The 18,462-nt window shown below is 37.1% G+C and overlaps 1 protein-coding gene across 1 annotated transcript in view; it reads right to left on the bottom strand.

Moving 5' to 3' along the window:
• Window positions 1-258: 258 nt before the first annotated feature.
• Window positions 259-18,462, bottom strand: part of NDFIP1 (Nedd4 family interacting protein 1) — a 44,164-nt gene continuing 25,960 nt past the window's right edge. Inside the window, exons 4-8 of the mRNA XM_002744294.6 lie at window positions 15,964-16,051; window positions 14,290-14,414; window positions 12,108-12,174; window positions 8,372-8,477; window positions 259-1,282 (exon numbers count right to left, since the gene is read on the bottom strand). Coding sequence (XP_002744340.1) covers window positions 8,374-8,477; window positions 12,108-12,174; window positions 14,290-14,414; window positions 15,964-16,051 — 384 coding nt within the window. The 3' untranslated portion in view covers window positions 259-1,282; window positions 8,372-8,373. The remainder of the gene's footprint in view (window positions 1,283-8,371; window positions 8,478-12,107; window positions 12,175-14,289; window positions 14,415-15,963; window positions 16,052-18,462) is intronic.

Genomic DNA, 18,462 nt, shown 5'->3' with positions numbered 1-18,462 from the left:
ATGCGCCACCATGCCTGGCCTCCTCTCTACTTTTTTTTAGCCCATTATCGTTTGCAGAACCAATGTTCATATACATTTTTCGGAATGTATTGAGTAGGATATGAAAGAAGGGGACTTCTTGTGCTGAAAATGAAGGAAAAAAAATGACCCAACCTTAGTTGTTTAATCACATCTACTGAATGACTCTCTAAGATTAGAAAAAACTGCCTTAGCAGTCAACAAATACAAGCCAAGAAAGCACTAATCTACAGTAAAAGGTGCTACACAAGAGATATTTATTAATGTTCTGTTGTATTTACAGTTTTAACATAGCAAACCAAGGTGAATTACCACTTGGGCAGAAAGCACATCATTCTACATTATAACCAACTGGTTTCTGCTAACACATTGTAAAAGCAAGTAGTACAGTATGTTAGGGATCATCTCAAAAGTTCCAAGCTAATTCTTTCTTTGCTCCTAAGTACCTAATCCTCTCCTTACTCCCAGCCTTTGGACTAATCATCAGGAAAAAAAAGGGGGGTGGGGGTAGGGGACTCTAATTATAGAAAGAGTGCCAAGAATTATATTTTAGTAATTAAGCTTCATTTGTATCCTAATCCTTTCTATTTTATATAGCGACAACACCTTTAGAATCCCTCAGGTACAATAAGGTACTGCAAAATTGTGGTTACAGACTATAAAAAATTAATGCTCATTATTTACCAATTAAAGACATATTTTGACCTTAAATATATTTTTGCACTATGATTTTGCTTCCAGGTGTTCACACAGTACAATGGAATAAATTTCTAGATTAACTGGAACAGCAAATATGTATTATGTGCAGAAACGCAGTTAAAACAAAAGTTTAACTTTTGAGAAAATCCCTTTGAAATGGCCAGCATTATACATATTTTACAATAAAATATTTAATTCCAAGTTCATTTTGAGATGGAGGATGAATAAAGCAAGACTGCCCCCTACTGACTACAGGGACATGGCTCATGCTACTTAAAATGACTACAAACAATATATAAGGCATTATTAATACATCACAGACTTGATTGCAAGAGCTTTTTCAAACATTAACCACTAATGATTCAATGATTACAGAATTCTGCATTAACTATTAAAATTTTACACCTAGGAACAAATAGAGAGAAATGATCTTTTCAACAGTACTTTATTTTTTTAAAGCAGGTGATTCTTCCTCTGTTCTGCATCTTGATTCACTTCCTGCAGGTGTTCTCTTGCTTCTTGAGAGAGAATTCATAAATGCAGGAAGGCCTTTGCCAGAAAACATCTGCCAGAGAAGGATATTGAATATTGAAACTCTAGTTAGCTTGTTATTTTGGCTAAGAGAAGGATGTAGTCACAAAAGAAGGCAGGATGTTTGGAGACACAGTGCATTTTAACATAGTTTTAGGATTACTGTATACCGACATCATGGTATTCAATAAACATTAAAATTTCAATTCTTAAAGTTATCAAGGCCTCTAGAACTACAAAAAGCTGGAATGCTTTTTCTAAAAACTCCTGAGGTCAGGAGTCTCTTTCCAAACCTCTGAACAAAGAATGGAAGCAGTGCTACTGCATCCCACACTTAAGCCTGTCAGCAATGACTGAAACTTGGGACAGAGAGCATCATCCAGTGCACAGGTAATTTTCCTAATATACCTGAAGTAATTGTTTGCTCTAACAATTCCACTAGATATTGCACAAGAAAGATTTCCAGTAAGGATGACAGCAATGTCATGCTATACCCTCAATTGAGCATGGCAAAATTAGAAAACAAGGGTAAACTTATAAAAAAAACAAGCTTTCTTAAAAAGTCATTGTGTTTTAGGGGCACATTTGTCTTAAAATATGTAGTTTCAAACTAATTTTAAGAAAGGAACATAAATTCTGGAGCCATTTGTTCATTAAAAAGAATATGAATTAAGAGAAAAAAATTTTCTTAGAGTAAAAAGTTTTTTATTAAAACAATAAAAAAGAAAAAGAAAAAAATAAAAGAATATACATGACTGAAATAAATGCTGTCAAAATAATGCCTGTGCATTTTACTAAATATAGTTTTCATCTAATACTTTGTGGCATTTCTGTACTAGTATATTGTTTTGGTTCTCATGAAAACAACTTGGGAAAATTACAAGTAATTCCCTATATTAACAATCAAAGAAGAAGCACTAAAGAGATACATTTACTGCTTAACAAATATTTATTAAGAAACTATTTGTGGTACCCAAAAAGTGAGAGTTGGATGAGCTCAAATATAGACCCATAACTTACTTTTCTATCCTCTAAATTACTGTAAAAGCCACAAGAAACTCTTCTATGTCTTTTTTTTTTTTTTTTTTGTAGACAGAGTCTATTGCTCAGGCTGGAGTGCAGTGGGATGAGCTCGGCTCACTGCAACATCCACCTCCGGGGCTCAAGCAATCCTTCTGCCTCAGCCCCTCAAGTAACTGGGACTAACACTAACTGGGACTATGCCCGGTGTCTTCTGTATCATTTCTGATTAGATTACTGCATAAATATTTAAAAGGCTGCCAAAATGCAGACTACAAACACAGTGGAGGAAATTAACATATTTTAATATTATCAACATTTTTCCAAACTATAAATTCAGTTGGGTTGTGATTTGAAGTAAACCACTGAAACGGATACAAGGACATCTGTTCTTTAGATTGAGAGACATAAGAGATTGAAAGACCTCAGAAAGCACAGAGATGGAGACTCAAAAATATAAGGAACTCTAAAAGCCAAGCAGAAGCAAAAAGAAAACTGGCAGATGAATATTAAATCAAAGTTTTTGCAATGAGGCCAGACTCATTACAAGCATAAGTAATTTCTGCTTTATCAGTTTCTATTAATAGATGAAAACTGATGAAACAATGACTATTAGGTCAAAACAGAGTTTGCAAGAATATACAATGTGATACAGACAATTACCTGGCCACTGCCTTAGTTCATGATGCTTTAGCATTGGTAAACAGCTTTAATAGATCCCTCAAAGTCAAAGGCTGCCACCCAACAAACATTAAAAATCCCTTTGCTTGTTCAGCAAGAAAAGTAAAAATTAAATTAAATTAAAATCTCTCAAGAGGACCTAGATGGGTCACCAGTGGGTAATCACAATCACCATACAATCTCCAAATGAAAGACTGCTACAGGGCACTGCTGTCTGAGACCTGGAGGCTTGACTGGCAGTGTTACAGAAACACTGACAGTACACAAACTAAAGGACAAACAGATAGTAGGGATTCTGGACTGCATTACTAAATTGTAGATCAGATCACTTTGTAAAAGAAAAAAGAATCCAATAGCCTACAGATCATTTAACTCCAAGAGGAAGACAATCAATTCTTCTTGAAGACATTATATAGATTTTGTTTAGCAAAAATTCTACTGAAAACACCATTTCTACTATCTTGCTATCTTATAACACAGTCCAATAAGTAAATCTTTACCTTGAGATGAATTTCCTTTAATAAAATAAAAGAGGTATTAATCAACAGGAGGAAAATTATATAAAGGGAGAAATGAAAATGTCTGTTAGCACATGGAAAAAAATTAAAATATTTGATGCCTAATAGGTATAGCTCACTACATCACTTTTTAAATTATGAAGGCCCTAGCTCATTAATGCTAGGGCTCAAAAACCTCTTTTTTTCCTTCTATTTCAGATGTGGTTAAAATAAATAATTTAAAAATATATTATGCTTCATATGTACACGTACTTTTGGTACCACACAAATAGTGTTAGAACCAATCAACTGTGTTACCACCACTGGTTACTGTAGCTAACTCTTCATTCACCTGGCAGCATCAGAGGAGGTGGTAATCCATAAAAATGTATTTTCCAGTGAACTGGTAAATAAGAAAAAGTATAAACATTACATTTTTTACCAGTTCAGGAACAGATGTTTCTAAAAGGTATATGTTTCTTCTACTTCCTCAGTCACATATTTTATTTATTTATTTTTTGAGACAGTCTTGCTCTGTCACCCAGGCTAAAGTGCAGGAGCGTGATCTTGGCTCTCTGGAACCTCTGCCTCCTGGATTCAAGCGATTCTCCTGCCTCGGCAGCCTCCTGAATAGCTGGGGTTACAGGCATATACCACCACGCCCAGCTCATTTTTGTATTTTTAGTAGAGAAAGGGTTTCACCAAATTGGCCATGCTGGTCTCGAACTTCTAACCTCAGGTGACCTGCCCACCTCGACCTCCCAAAGTGCTGGGATTACAGGTGTGAGCCACTGCACCTGGCCTAGTCACATACTTCTTGATGGCCACCGTGCACACCTTTAGCAATTCCTTCTGGCATTTTGATATGAAGTAGGAAACCAGATAATAGCTTATTAATGCATTTTCCCTCCCTTAAGCTTAAATGGACTCTGAAAGGGAACCTGAGAGCTGCCCCTATGATAGTAATACATGAGCTTTAGTGTTGAGCTTTTGTAACATCTACTTTGCCTGATTAGAAAGAGGTGTTCGGGGATCACTTCAAGATTGGTTTATTTGTACTATGTTTTAGGTACGCTGACTAGAAAAGTCACTGTTCTTACACCCTTTTCTAGTAAAATGCCAAATCTTAGTATAATACGGAAAGTTTGTTACTTTTATGTTGCAGCGAAGTTATTTTAAAAATTCTCTACCTATATCTTTCTGGCAAAGTTATTTTAAAAATTCCCTACTTGTGTCTTTCTTCAGCTAGCTTTTAATTAGTGACATCTCCATCAAAGAAGGAGAAGTCCATAAAAGAAAATAAAGCTTTTGGGAACAATGACCCATTTCCTCAAGTTTGTGTTCTCTGATTGGCCACTCCTAGCTTTCTGCTTGCATAAACTCTGTATTCTGATCCTTTTTGATTACTTCAGGTTGACAATGTCAAGAGAAGCAATTTAGCAGAGTAGTCTAGTTTACCAGTGATTTTTCTTCAGCAGGAGTCAGCCTAAATTTTTTTAAACTACATGTTCCCTTTCCCCTATCCTGATCTCCCTAGAAGAATCACTGTATATGACAGTTAGAAATAAGATCAAAGTTATCTTCTAGTAATCTGACTGTGTCTGCTAGGCAAAAACTTCTGACAAAATTAAGAATCATAATCTCTACAACATGATAATTGACACCACTGCAACAAAAAAATGATAGGCCAGATGTGTAAAAACAGGAAAATGTAACCCAGAGTCAAGAGAAAAAGCCATCAATACAAATAGACTTATAGAAAATCTTGATGTTGGAATTAGCAGATAATGACTTTTTAAAAACTGTGATAAACATAATAAAGAATCAATAGGAAGGGAAAAAGAAATAAAGCTTTCACACTTTACATGACAGTTTTCTAGTATGTCTTCTAACAAAATTAAACTAAATGTCCTCCAAACTAGAGAAAGAAAGGATTGTACATTTTGGATCTGGACAGAGTTCTTACCCTTTCAATGGACAAAGGGAACTCAGTCCCATAGGATATTACGGCTTTTCAGGTTCCCTCTGGGGATCCCTGGAAAATTAGTGAAGTCATTAGAACTCTAAATTCTGCTGTAAGTCCCCCAAACTCTTAATTTAGACCTCTGAACTCTCTGGGTGTGTCAGAAACCATTTCAAATAAACCAGGGTATCACAAGTGAATAGAAAAGCAAATTAACTCTATTATGCCCTCCAATGGAGTGCATTCATTTACCTCTGAGTACATTTCTGACAACTCTTAATGTACACTCCTGAAGCACAAGCAGGCTCATCACTTCAATCGCCTTTAGCAGCTCCTACAGCATTATTATTACTAAGGACTCCCTACTTCAAATCACAACCCCATATGTGTTGTTTTAAATTTAGAACATCAAAAACCATTTCAGAAATTTTAGAAAATCCAAACAAAAACAACAAAATTTTCAGTAAAGTACCAAACAACACAGGAAAACTGAGAAGTTCAGGCTTTCTCTCAACCTGGCTGCTATTTCTTATGCTTAGAACCAAGATGAAGAAGGTATGTAATTCTCTGATAAAGATTCACATTTCCTTCTAACTGAATAATGAAGAGAATAGACAGAGGTGTGATCTCAGTCCATTTAGAAATTCAGAGCTAACATTAATCCATGTCTTTTTTAAAAAGAGGAAGAAATCCATTACTTTTTTAAAAAGAGGAAGAAATTCATTATTTTTTAAAAAGAGGAAGAAATCTGTCCCCTCAGGATATTTTGGGTGTAGATGTATTAGGGGAAAATATTAGGTGATCTCTGCACCCTTCATAAGGAGGACTTGTAGCAACCCAATAGTACTAACTTTTGAATCCTTAAGAGTTACACCTAACGCTAACTATAAATTCCAATCAGACACACAGATGAAAGATGACAATGGTAATTAAATAACACTGCAAACAACATCTAGTAAGCCTCTTATGTTCTAGACATAAACAAATACACATCATAGGCATTAAGGCCCAGGCCGGTGGTGTCAATGCTCATTTGTGTCCAGACTGTATGACTAAATTCAAATTCATGACATGCTACGCTTTTTTTTTGGAGACAGAACCTTGCTCTGTCTCCAGGCTGGAGTGCGGAGTGTAGTGGCGCGATCTCAGCTCACTGCAACCTCCACTTCCCAGGTTCAAGCGATTCTCCTGCCTCAGCCTCCTGAGTAGTTAGGACTACAGGTGTCCGCCACCACCATACTCAGTTAAGTTTTCGTATTTTAGTGGATGGAGATGAGGTTTCACCATGTTGGCCAGGATGGTCTCAATCTCCTGACCTCGTGATCCGCCTGCCTCAGCCTCCCAAAGTGCTGGATTACAGGTGTGAGCCACTGTGTCCAGCCCGACATGCTACACATTTTAAAACATGCAATCAAAGATTCCTGTTTTGTAATAATAAATACTAGTATACATTTCAAGCAGCCTAAGCCTTCTTTACTTACATAAGTACATTTAATTATGACAAGGTAAGATGCTTACTATATTAACTGACACATGGAAAACTCCATGAATGTTAATTTTAGTCTACTATACTATGCTATGCTTCAAAAAACGTGTTATATTCAAGATGGTCTCATTATACTATTCTGTTGCCTAAAAGCTTTCAATGCTGTTCTATCACCTGGAAAATCAACTATGGTAGATGTTTTAGTTTCCTGAAGCATACCTCCTGAGACCACCACAGGTCTTTCAAAATTGAGAACCCTACTCTTAGCATATGATTGCCCATATAAACTGATACTCTGCAAGTACAGAAAAAATTAATGTTCCACATGGGCTTAGTCTTGCATTGATCCAACATGTTACTGGCTCTATCAATTTGATGGTTCTACTACAAATAGGCTTGGTGCTCAAGCTATCTGTGAAACCTGTTTCAACTTGACTTTTTAGCCTTGATCCTCAATACTCCTTTATGCCCCAATCAAGCTGCTGTCCTTTAAACAAGTTCCATATTTCCCTATTTTTGCTCTTCACTCTGCCTCAGATGATTCTGAAATTCTTCCCCATACTCTCCACTATTATGTAAGGTTTGTTTAAACTACTACACCTACCCTTTACAATGCTTTGCCTAAGGCCTTCAACTGGACTGGCCTCTAGATGGTGCTCAAGGTTCCACTCTATGACCAACACAGTCCCCAAAAGTCCCAAGGAACAGTCAAGTGCAGGAAGGTCTATTAGAACTTGTTAGCAGAGAGGGCTCTCTCTGGTGTACTCTTTCTCAAGATTCTCCACCTCTTCCTCTAGGCAGCCACTGATGTAAGATGGAGTGTCAGCCTCTGCAGAAAATCAAGTGTGAATCAAAGAGCCCTGACAGGGCTTAGTCCTCCAGTTCTAGGCAAGGGAAAAGGTCCTTTCTCCTCTTCCTTTTCTTGGATTTGACCTTCCTCACATTAGAGTGATATCAAGATGTCAATCTGAAGAAAGCCACCAGAAAAGCCTCAATGACAATTTTAAGAGATGGAAGACTTGGTGGGCTTGTCAGCAGCCCAGATTAAAAAGTTCCTAAAGTACTACACAGTTCTGGGGTTTAGGGGCAGAGACGAGTGATTAGGCTTGAAGGGTTCCTTCTGAATGTCATCCTCTGGAACTGATGCCATAGTAAGCAGTGGCTTCAGGATGTTGGATTCAGTCAAGCAGCCAAATATCCTAGCTTTCTGATGACTGCTAAGGCCCCTGCCTCTTTTACACTGTCAAAGCAGGAAGTATTGATTTCGCCTATGGCAGTTTTTCTAATTTGACTTTATCAATAGTTCTTTATAAAAATCCCTGTTATTAGATAAGAAACTGCTAAAAGGCAGGGACTGTGCCTTCCTTACCTTCTCTATATTTCCCTAACACAGATACTTACTCTAAAACGGAATAGACCTCTACAATGTAGCACATGATTGCACTGAGACTAGAATACATTTTTTTCCTTTAATACCTTTAATAAATAAAGAGCACTCTGGTCCTGGGGAGATTTGATAAAGTTTCTGGCATCTTCCGAACTTTTGCATAATTGATAAATCCTCTGAGAAACAGGAGAAAGCCTAATTTAAAAAAGAAAAGTCATGAATGAATTTATATTTTCCATGTTAAGACCCCTCCCCAGAAATTCTTCTCCTGATAGCAATACATTGTTACTTTTCTGCTAAAGGTAATCAAAACATGAGCAATTTCCTCTGGAATCTGGAAAGGATTTTCATACCAAATTATCCATCCTTCAATGAGAAGGTATAATCTAAGAGTCAATAGTGTCTTTTGCACATTCAGAATTGAATTGGTCTAAAGGAGATAAAAAATGATATGGGGCCAAACATTTACATATGAAAGCTTCATTGAGAAACATATCAAAATCTACCTATTGAGTTCCAAAAAAGTATTCCAAGATAACTGACTCCAAACAACAACCAAAAAGAGGTTAAAATTGTGTTTTTCTCAAGTAAAAAGAAAAAAAAATGTAACCTTCCTTGTCATGGACTGTTTTCTCTGTCGACAGTATATAACGTTGTCCACTAGATGTCAGGATCCCCTTATCTATTACAGCAATTCTGTCTTAAAACTCTAGTCTCTCTCTCTCTCTCTCTCTCTCTCTCTCTCTCTCTCTCTCTCTCTCTGTCTCTCTCTCTCTCTCTCTCTCTCTCTCAACAGACAGGGTCTTGCTCTGTTGACCAGGCTGGAGCCCAGGCTGGATCACAGCTCTGCAAGCTTGAACTCCTGGGCCCAGATGATCTTCCTGCCTTTGCCTCCCAAGTAGCTACGAAAACAGGTTTACACGACAATGCCCAGCTAAGGTTTAAATTTTCTGTAGAGATGGGGGTCTCACTATGTTGCCCAGGCTGGCCCTGAACTCCTAGGCTCAAGTGATTCTCCTGTCTCAGCTTCCCAAAGAGTTGGAATTATAGTATGAACCACTGTACCCAACCTATTTCTCTATTCATAGTTAAGACTCCTTTTGTGTGACTACACCAGAATCTATACATTGATGAAAGTTTATACCTCTCAAAACTGTCAGCAGAGAGGTGATATGCCCCTCCAGTGGGAACTCAGATACTCCTCCTGGCCTTCCTCTTTCAGAGATGGTCTCTGAGACTTTAGCACATTTTTTTAAAAAACACGTTTACTGGGATACTCAGTGGTAGAAAACTTTGTACATGGACAGTTGAACAGATTTTTGGCAGTAACCAAGAGCTGTCGGCTCTGAGCTTGGGGAACATTATTCTGTTTGGTACCCAAAGCAACACGTGACTATAGCGCAGGGGTCACCCTTTCAAATGCTAAGTTGGGGTACGGTGGTGGGATCTTCCTGAACATACAGGCACACGACCTGTATAGAGGAGATAGCTACAACTCAGCTCCAGCCAAAGGGTGCCACGTGGAATGTAGGCTAGCTTTGCTTGATATTCCAACTTTTAAGAAAAATAAAAACATTCAGATGTTTTATGTGAAATAATTTTGATTTTTAACATGTTGGTAACTAATTAAAAAAAACTAACAATAACTGTGAAACAAATAAACTATAGGCTAACTGTAGCTGAAGAGTGGCAAGTTGGGAGCTCTGCAAGAGAAATGCCACAAAACTGGTTCTTTTTAAAAAAAAAAAAAAGGTTTCAAAATGACCCGAACATTGAGTACCAATGTTCATAAGTGTATCCAAACTCTTACTTTTTGCTTACAAGCAAATGGTACATACCAAGAAGGATCAATTATTAAGTATTATAAATCCATGTTCCATGAAACTTTAACATAGAAAGGAAATCAATGCATTAAATTTCTTTAAATTATTTATGCCATAAACAATCAATCTGAACATATGCTGAAGGGCTCTCTTTGGTCCATTCAGGATTTGACTTGGGGAAAAAGGGGTGGTCAGCCTTTCTCTTAAAGGTACAGTTTAGAAAAGAAGCAGGCCAAGGAACTATTTCTTCTAAATTATTCTCCTGTTGGTCATTTTTATTATTAAAGTTCTCAACAATAAAGAGAGGAAAGAAAATGACTATTTCTCTTTCCTTAGAATTCTAATGACCAGTCATAGAGTAGATGATGCTGTGGGGAGGTGGTAGATGGTGCGATGAATGAGTTATATTTTCTAAGTAAAGTGTAGGGTCAGCAATGTCAGTCTTGGCAAAGCAGGTCCTGAATTATTTTGTTTTGTCTTGTTTTTAGAGACAGTGTCTTGCTATCACCTAAGCTGAAGTGCAGTGGTGCCATCATAACTCACTGCAGCCTCCAACTCCTGTCCTCAAGGGGTCTTCCTGCCTCAGTCTCCCAAGTAGCCAGTACTACAGGCACAAATTGCCATGCTTGGTTAATTTTTAAAAATTTTTCATAGAGACGAGGTCTCACTATGTTGCCCAGGCTGGTCTTGAAATCCTGGCCTCAAGGTGAAATCCTCCTGCCTCAGCCTCCCAAAGTGCTGGGATTGCAGGTTGTAGGAAAAACCTACAACCTGAATTTATTAAGCACCTATTGGGCATGGGTGCCAGGATGTGCCAGCCAGACCCATTAGCAGCAGTACCACCAAGGATCTTAAGGAGGCAACAAGAAGCAAAATAGGAGATAGGAGAAACTGATGTCACGGAAGCACAGTGAGGTAATCACACCATCTTTAAAAGCAACAAGATGGCCTTATTATTTTATAGAAATGACAGAAGCGATGGTAGTCTTTCTTACTGTATCATATATATTTTCTTTACAGATAATGAAGACACCAACATTGAAATAATTTACCCCAAAGTTCATCTCTTTGTTATAATGTCTAGGAAAAAAAGATTTTAAAATAAACATTTAGAGTAAAAAATAAAATCCAAAGACCAAAAAACCTGAAATACCTGGTATATATATTTAAAAAAAAAAAAAAAGAAGTCTGGCTGGGCATGGTGGCTCATGGTTGTAATCCCAGTACTTTGGAAGGCCCAGGCAGATGGATCACCTGAGGTCAGGAGTTCGAGATCAGCCTGGACAACATGGTGAAATCCTGTCTCTACTAAAAACATAAAAAATTAGCTGGGCATGGTGGTGGGCACCTGTAATCCCAAGCTACTTGGGAGGCTGAGGCAGGAGAATTGCTTGAACCCAGGAGGCAGAGGTTGCAGTGAGCCAAGATTGCGCTATTACTCTCCAGCCTGGGCGACAGAGTGAGATTCTTGCCTATTGTGAAATAATTCTTAATCTCATCAGTGGTAAACTAAAGAATTCTGGAAACCCAATAGTAGTTCTTTCAGAAATTATATCTAGTGAGGTTATGTATTTTCTATTTTCTACTGACAGACCTAACAAAGATAGGCCACATGCATTTATGAGTTAGTTCAACTGGCTGCAGTATGCCTATAAGCAATTTGGGTTTGAGTTTTTGAATGCTGTGTGGTAATAACTTACAAGGGGAAAAAAACTGACAGACTACAGAGTCATCTGTATACTCCATTGATCATATGGGGGAGAAGAATGTATGTATAGGTTAGGAAAAACCTACAACCACAAAGTAACTTTTCATTAATGGGTATGTTACTCTGATGTTAATGAAAGTCTATTCTTTAAGAAAGCAACACTTTAAAAAACTTTACTATAGCTGGTTAATATATTACTCTACAGTGATCAAAACGAATGTTTACTAAAAGTAATTTTACTTGTAAAACTTAATGTAATGTTTTCTCACCTTTTCTTACACTAAAAACACTTACCTAAAACCAGGAACACCCACCAGAGCCAGTACTGACCATCAAAATATCCAGGGAAATAGGTGGAAAACTACAAAATAAGGCAAAATACTTTATAGCAGCTTATCAGACACAATTTCTCATTTTAACTTAAGGATATGCAAAATGCAAGACTTCTTTGTTCTACCAATGCCACCACTTAGCCTTTCCAATAATTTAAAAATATAAGTGAAAGTATTTTATATATTACTGACTTGAAATGGTTATAATAAATGCAAATCTATTTCCTTTCATGGAAAAGCAATCATTAAATATGATAGCTTTTAGCTTTATGAACTTCTTATTTTGAAAGTATACAAAAATTTGTTTTTTAGAAAACATTTTTTGTCCACATAATATTTACCCTTCTAGAAGTATGTTTCAATAATGATTGCTTTACTTTGTTTATTCAGTGCCAAAAGCAATTATTATTATTATTGAGAGAGAGAATCTCACTGTGTTGCCCAGGCTTTATTGAACTCTTGGGTTCAATCAAGCAATCCTCCCACCTCAGCCTCCTGAGTAGCTGGGACTACAAGCTGATATTATTGCCTTCTTTCTAATGAGGACTGACTTTGTTCCAACTCCCCTAGCCCTGTCTTGACTTTGGAAGCTTTATCATGTATACCAGGGTAATTCCCTTCCCTTGCTGGCAACTGGTTTAGGAATGAACACAGGATATCATTCTGACCAATGGAAATTGAGGGCTTCTGAGAAGGCTCCCTTGCTCTTTGAGAAAAAAGGAAGAGAAAAAATAGTTCTCTCTAAAGGTGGTAGAAAAAAATTTTTTAAAATAGTTCTTTTTCTTCCCTTGAGCACCGTTGTGTTTCAGTGTGATACTAATACATGAAACTGCCATCTTTTAACCCGGAGGTGGTTGGGCAGGGAACTATGCCAATATGCTGATATGTCAGCTGTCCTTGATGATGTCAATGAACCACTGATTTAACTAACCTCCTTGTCAGGGACTTGTTTTCAGGGGAAATGAACTTTCCCCATTTAAAAAAACAATTGAAAATTTTTTTCTAAACCATTCTGAGCTACGTTTTTGTTACAATCAAAAGCATCCCACCTGATACAAGTTAATTCATTTGATTTACTTTTTAAATGCAGTTGAAAATTTAGTTTGGGGAAAAAACAACACTGGAATTAATTTTATTTCCGTTTTCCTTGCAGGCTTTGGTGTCCAAGAGTTTAATATAGTTTGAAAATTAAAATATAGTATTTTATTTGTTCATAAAGTAACAATTAAGATTTAGGGAAGGAATGAAAACCTCTTTAGGGCTCCGGCTCTTAACATAAAGTCCATTATTTTAGATGAGTACATATTAGCTATGCGGGGGGGGGGGGGGAGCTTATAACTTTCATCAGATTCTCAAAGGATTCTAACATTCCTAAAATGTTAACAAATGTTTTACAATAAATAAGGTAGCACTACTTTGAAAAACTACAGTGGTCAAGCAATACCCATCAGTTAGTTAAGTATGTCAATTTATGATAGATAAACTGGTTTGGTCTATAAGGTTGACAACAGCAACAAATTTATCTGAAATCAGAGGATACTTTAAAAGCCTAATTGCCTAATCTTTTACAACTTTAAATTACTTCATGCAAATTTAACTAACTGGTAACTCTTAAGTCACTAAAGATATATACTCTTTAATTTACTTCAGAAATAGGCTCCTAAATTGATAAACAGTTTTGGCTCCCCAAACATTTTGGCATAACCAATCCTGGAAGGGAGAGGGAAAGAGAAGGAGAAAAGAAAAGAAGGAAGAAGAGAGCTAGACTAAAACTGTAACAAAATTAATGAGAAGAATGGCTGCTTTTGATGAGATATCAAAGCGGTAATAACCTTCCTTTTATTACTAAAACAACTAATTTCAGAACATATACATTATCACATTATAAACATTAAAAACAAAGAAAGCAGCTGGGCAACAATACTGATGATAGACCAGTATTCAATAGATTTGACAACAAAACTTGTGTGCATGAATCATTTGCAGTTGATTTTGGTTCAGCTTCATCATGAAACCAAAGACAAACCAAAAATCATTTAACGCATTGAAATAACTTTTAAAAAAGCAAATGAAAAATCAAATATTCAAAAATATTCTAATTATCATCTCTCTGTAGAGTCTATCTTTTCTGTTGTACAACTTACCCTGACAATCAGGATCCATTTAATTAGAGAGAGACCAAATCCTGAAATGGCCCCATACCTTCCTGCAGCTGAAGTAGTCAGGCAAAACGACAGGAAAAACCCAATCCAGTTAAAGAGGAATGCCACTGCAAAAGCAGAGGAGGGGAAAGATGTTAGACATGTTCTGTTACCCAAGAACAAGAATGCCTTACACATGCCTCTGCTTAAATGACTTTCCCAAGGATAAAAGTCTGTCCTCCGCAACCCTCACCATACATCCACTCTTCTGTCTTTCCCCAAAAGGCAAATAAGAAAAAAATCCTCCCTATCAGATTTTACACAATTATACCACTTTCAAAAATGCCTTAACAGGCTGAGCACAGCAGCCAGTAGCTCACACCTGTAATCCTAGCACTTTGGGAGGCCAATGTGGGAGGATCCCCTGAATCCAGGAGTTTGAGACCACCCTGAGCAACACAGTGAGACCCATCTCTACAAAAACTTAAAAAAAAAAAAAATTAGCCAGGCACAGTGGTGCACACCTGTAGTCCCAGCTACTTGGGAGGCTGAGGTGGGGGGATCACTTGAGCCCAAGAGGTCAAGAGTACAGTGAGAAGTCATCACACCACTGCACTCCAAATCCAGTCTGGGTGACAGAGTAAAATCTTGTCTCAAAAGGAAAAAACAAACAAAAACGAACTAAAAGCAAACCTTAACACTCAACAAACTGTACACTTAGGACCTCTGCTTTTTTTTTTGTGGACTGAGTCTTGCTCTGTCACCCAGGCTGGAGTACAGTGGCACAATCTTAACTCACTGCAGCCTCTGTCTCCCAGATTCAAGTGATTCTCCTGCCTCAGCCTCCTGAGTGGCTGGGACTACAGGCGTGTGCCACCACACCTAGCTAATTTTGTGTTTTTAGTAGATGGGGTTTGCCATGTTGGCCAGGCTGGTCTTGAACGCCTGACCTCAGGTGATCTGCCCACCGAGGCCTCCCAAAGTGCTGGAATTATAGCCATAAGGCACTGTGTCCAGGCTCTAACCTCTGCTTTTTACTGTGTGTTATATATATATTCCAGTAAACAAAATAAATGCCTTCAACATTAAGTGCCCCCAAATAATCTGGTTCAAGTCACTCATCCTCCTGTTCTCTGAATTTTGACAACTTATATAATCACCTCTAAAAGCACTGCATTTTCTTATCTTTCTAATACAACAAATAAAGGAAATAGTTGCTCATTCTATGTGAGGCACATGAAAAGATAAATGCAAAATAATATCAAGGAAGAAAGTCAGGCTGACTTTGATCTGTCAAAAAAAAAAAAAAAAAAGAAGATTTCAGAGCAAAATTCATCACACAAAGGCATTTAATTCCTATTCTACAGACTTAAGTGTGAGTAGAAGCAATGCACAAGGACCCCCATAGACCTGAAAGACAGGGTTTAGCTCTTGTAAAAATGCAGCATCCTTATAACTGCTTTAACTATATTTTCTACAGATACTCATGAAAATAGAAGGCAAAGAGAAAGTATGTTAAAACAAAGGTATATTGATATGCATTCTAGTAAAAGTCATCAAATAAATGTAATGTATTAATATATTAGCTCAACTAGTTATTTTAATTCTGTCAGATTTGTCCATAATCCAAAGCACTCTGGTTTGTGGGGGTTGGTTTTGCTATGCATATATACTTACTGAAAAAAGTTAACATGAAAATCCCATCGTTTCCTATCCTCAGCTGATCAGCATCATCAAAATCATCCCGACCCACAAAATCCTCATCCTAAATGAAAAGAAAAAGAATTATGTTTAGGCAAAAGGAAAATACAAAGAAAAATAAAGGGGCAAATGTGAGTAGCAATGAAAAAAGTTATTGTTTTGACTCAGTTTAAAATTATGAGATTAAAGGCTCAATGTGTGTTTAAAATTCCATTTACCATTATTAGTATATATAAACTTTCATCTTATAACCTAAGTTCTTTAACAATACACTTCAAAAATGTAAAAGTTCACAAAAAACTTAAAAAAATATATACCTCAGGTGGAGTTATATATATAAAAAAACCATAAAAAATATTTTACCCATCTCAAAAAAAAAATACATATATATATACACCTCTCTCTCTCTCTCTCTCTCTATATATATATATATATATAAAATACATTAAAAATATTTTACCCCTCTCAAAAAATATATATATATACACCTCTCTCTCGCTCTCTATATATAATATATACATATATTTCAAGAGGGCCAAGCATGGTGGCTCACGCCTGTAATCCCAGCACTTTGGGAGGCTGAGGCGGGCGGCTCATGAGGTCAGGAGTTCGAGATCAGCCTGACCAACATGGCAAAACCCTGTCTCTGATAAAAATACAAAAATTAGCCAGGCATGGTGGCACATGCCTGTAATCCCAGCTACTCAGGAAGTTGAAGCAGGAGAATCACTTGAATCCAAATCCGGGAGGCAGAGGTTGCAGTGAGCCAAGATTGCACCATTGCACCCCAGCCTGGGCAACAAAAGTGAGACTCAGTCTAACAACAACAACAACAAAACATCAACAACAAATATATACCTCAAGAAAAAAGGCAAAATTCACTTACACATTTGGTTTAAATTCTAAAATTATCAGTAATCCAGGACCTGTTTAGGGCCTAAAATATTAGTAATCCAGGGTCTAATAGAGATAAAATCAACCAGCTCAAATACTTTATGAGGCATATACAGGGGAAAAAAGAATAGCATGATCATATATGAATAGTCTACAGAACTGCCTGCTGCTCAACTCCGTAAGCATGTATTTGTATTGGTATACAGATCTAAAACAATCTCACCTCTACTCTCATCAGCAGATAGGATCTCCTTCATCCTAACTTGATAACATAATATTGCAGATCTAGAAATAACATGATCCATTGGACTGGGTGCCATGGCTCACGCCTCTAATCCTAGCACTTTGGGAGGCCGAGGCAGGGGCATTGCCTAGGCTCAGGAGTTTGAGACCAGCCTGGGCAACACAGTGAAACCTCGTCTCTACTAAAATACAAAAAATTAGCTGAGTGTGGCAATATGTGCCTGTAATCCCAGCTACTTGGAAGTTTGAGATAGGAGAACTGCTTGAACCTGGGAGGAGGTTGCAGCGAGCCAAGATCATGTCACTGTACTCCAGCCTGGGCAACAGAATGAGACTGTATCTCAAAAAAAAAAAAAAAGAAAGAAAAAATCCTGAATAATACGAACACATGTGGCCTATCTTTTTATCTGATGTAGGTATGTGTTGAGATATTTTAAAATAATTGAATATATACTTAAATGTGATACATCTGTACACAGTTCAAGGGGGGATCCTCAAATGAAAAATATTTTAGGGAATATCAAAACTTGTTGTACCCAAGTTTACAGAAAAGGGTCTGTAAGATCCAAACTGTTAACAGTAGTTCCCCAGGGAGTGGGAACTAGAGAAAGGGAAGTCAGTGGCAATGGCAGCTTCCTTTTCTAACTTAACATACTTACTCTACTATTTGAAATTTCTATAAAAATGCATTGTTTTATAATTTTTTAAAGCATTAAATATATAATATTCTTACTTCACATTAGCAGAATAAGGTTTTGCCAAAATTAAAAGCTAAATCTGTTTTTTTTTTTTTTTTTTGCGTACTACTCAAAGATATACTCGAAAAAAATCCATGGAAGTAACATCTAATAAGATTACAAATGCCTTCTAACCGTTCTTCTTGTCTTCTTGGTATCTCTTCTACCATGATTCCTCCTAGAAGATGTTGCCAAGTTAATGTTTCCAAAACACCACACAAGTCCTCTCATACCCCTGCTCAAAAACTCTGAAAGATTCTCTAAGAGCTACATATGAAATTTAAGTACCCCAGTCTATTCCAGGGATTCCACAAACAACAGTTATGGTTACAACATTCTACCTCCCTTCACAAACTCTTCACTCATACAAAGCCAATTACTACATCCACAGACCTGCCCTGCACCTGGCTGAATTCACACCTGCTTCCTGGGCTTTCTCCCTCTGGAATGTTCTTATCTATCAAAACTCTGGGCCCACATCAAATCTCATCTGCCGCTTTGATCATCCAGTAAAAAGTTTCAGTTTTGATGCCCACTGCTCTTATGTGTCTTAGTCATCAGTATTTCTGGGCCCTTAACCCTAGTTGGATTTTAGGCTTTC

This window comes from Callithrix jacchus, chromosome 2, assembly GCF_049354715.1.
Source record: "Callithrix jacchus isolate 240 chromosome 2, calJac240_pri, whole genome shotgun sequence".
Lineage (NCBI taxonomy): Eukaryota > Metazoa > Chordata > Mammalia > Primates > Cebidae > Callithrix > Callithrix jacchus.
Note: the sequence above shows the minus strand (reverse complement) of the source record. Positions and strands in the feature narration are given on the sequence as shown.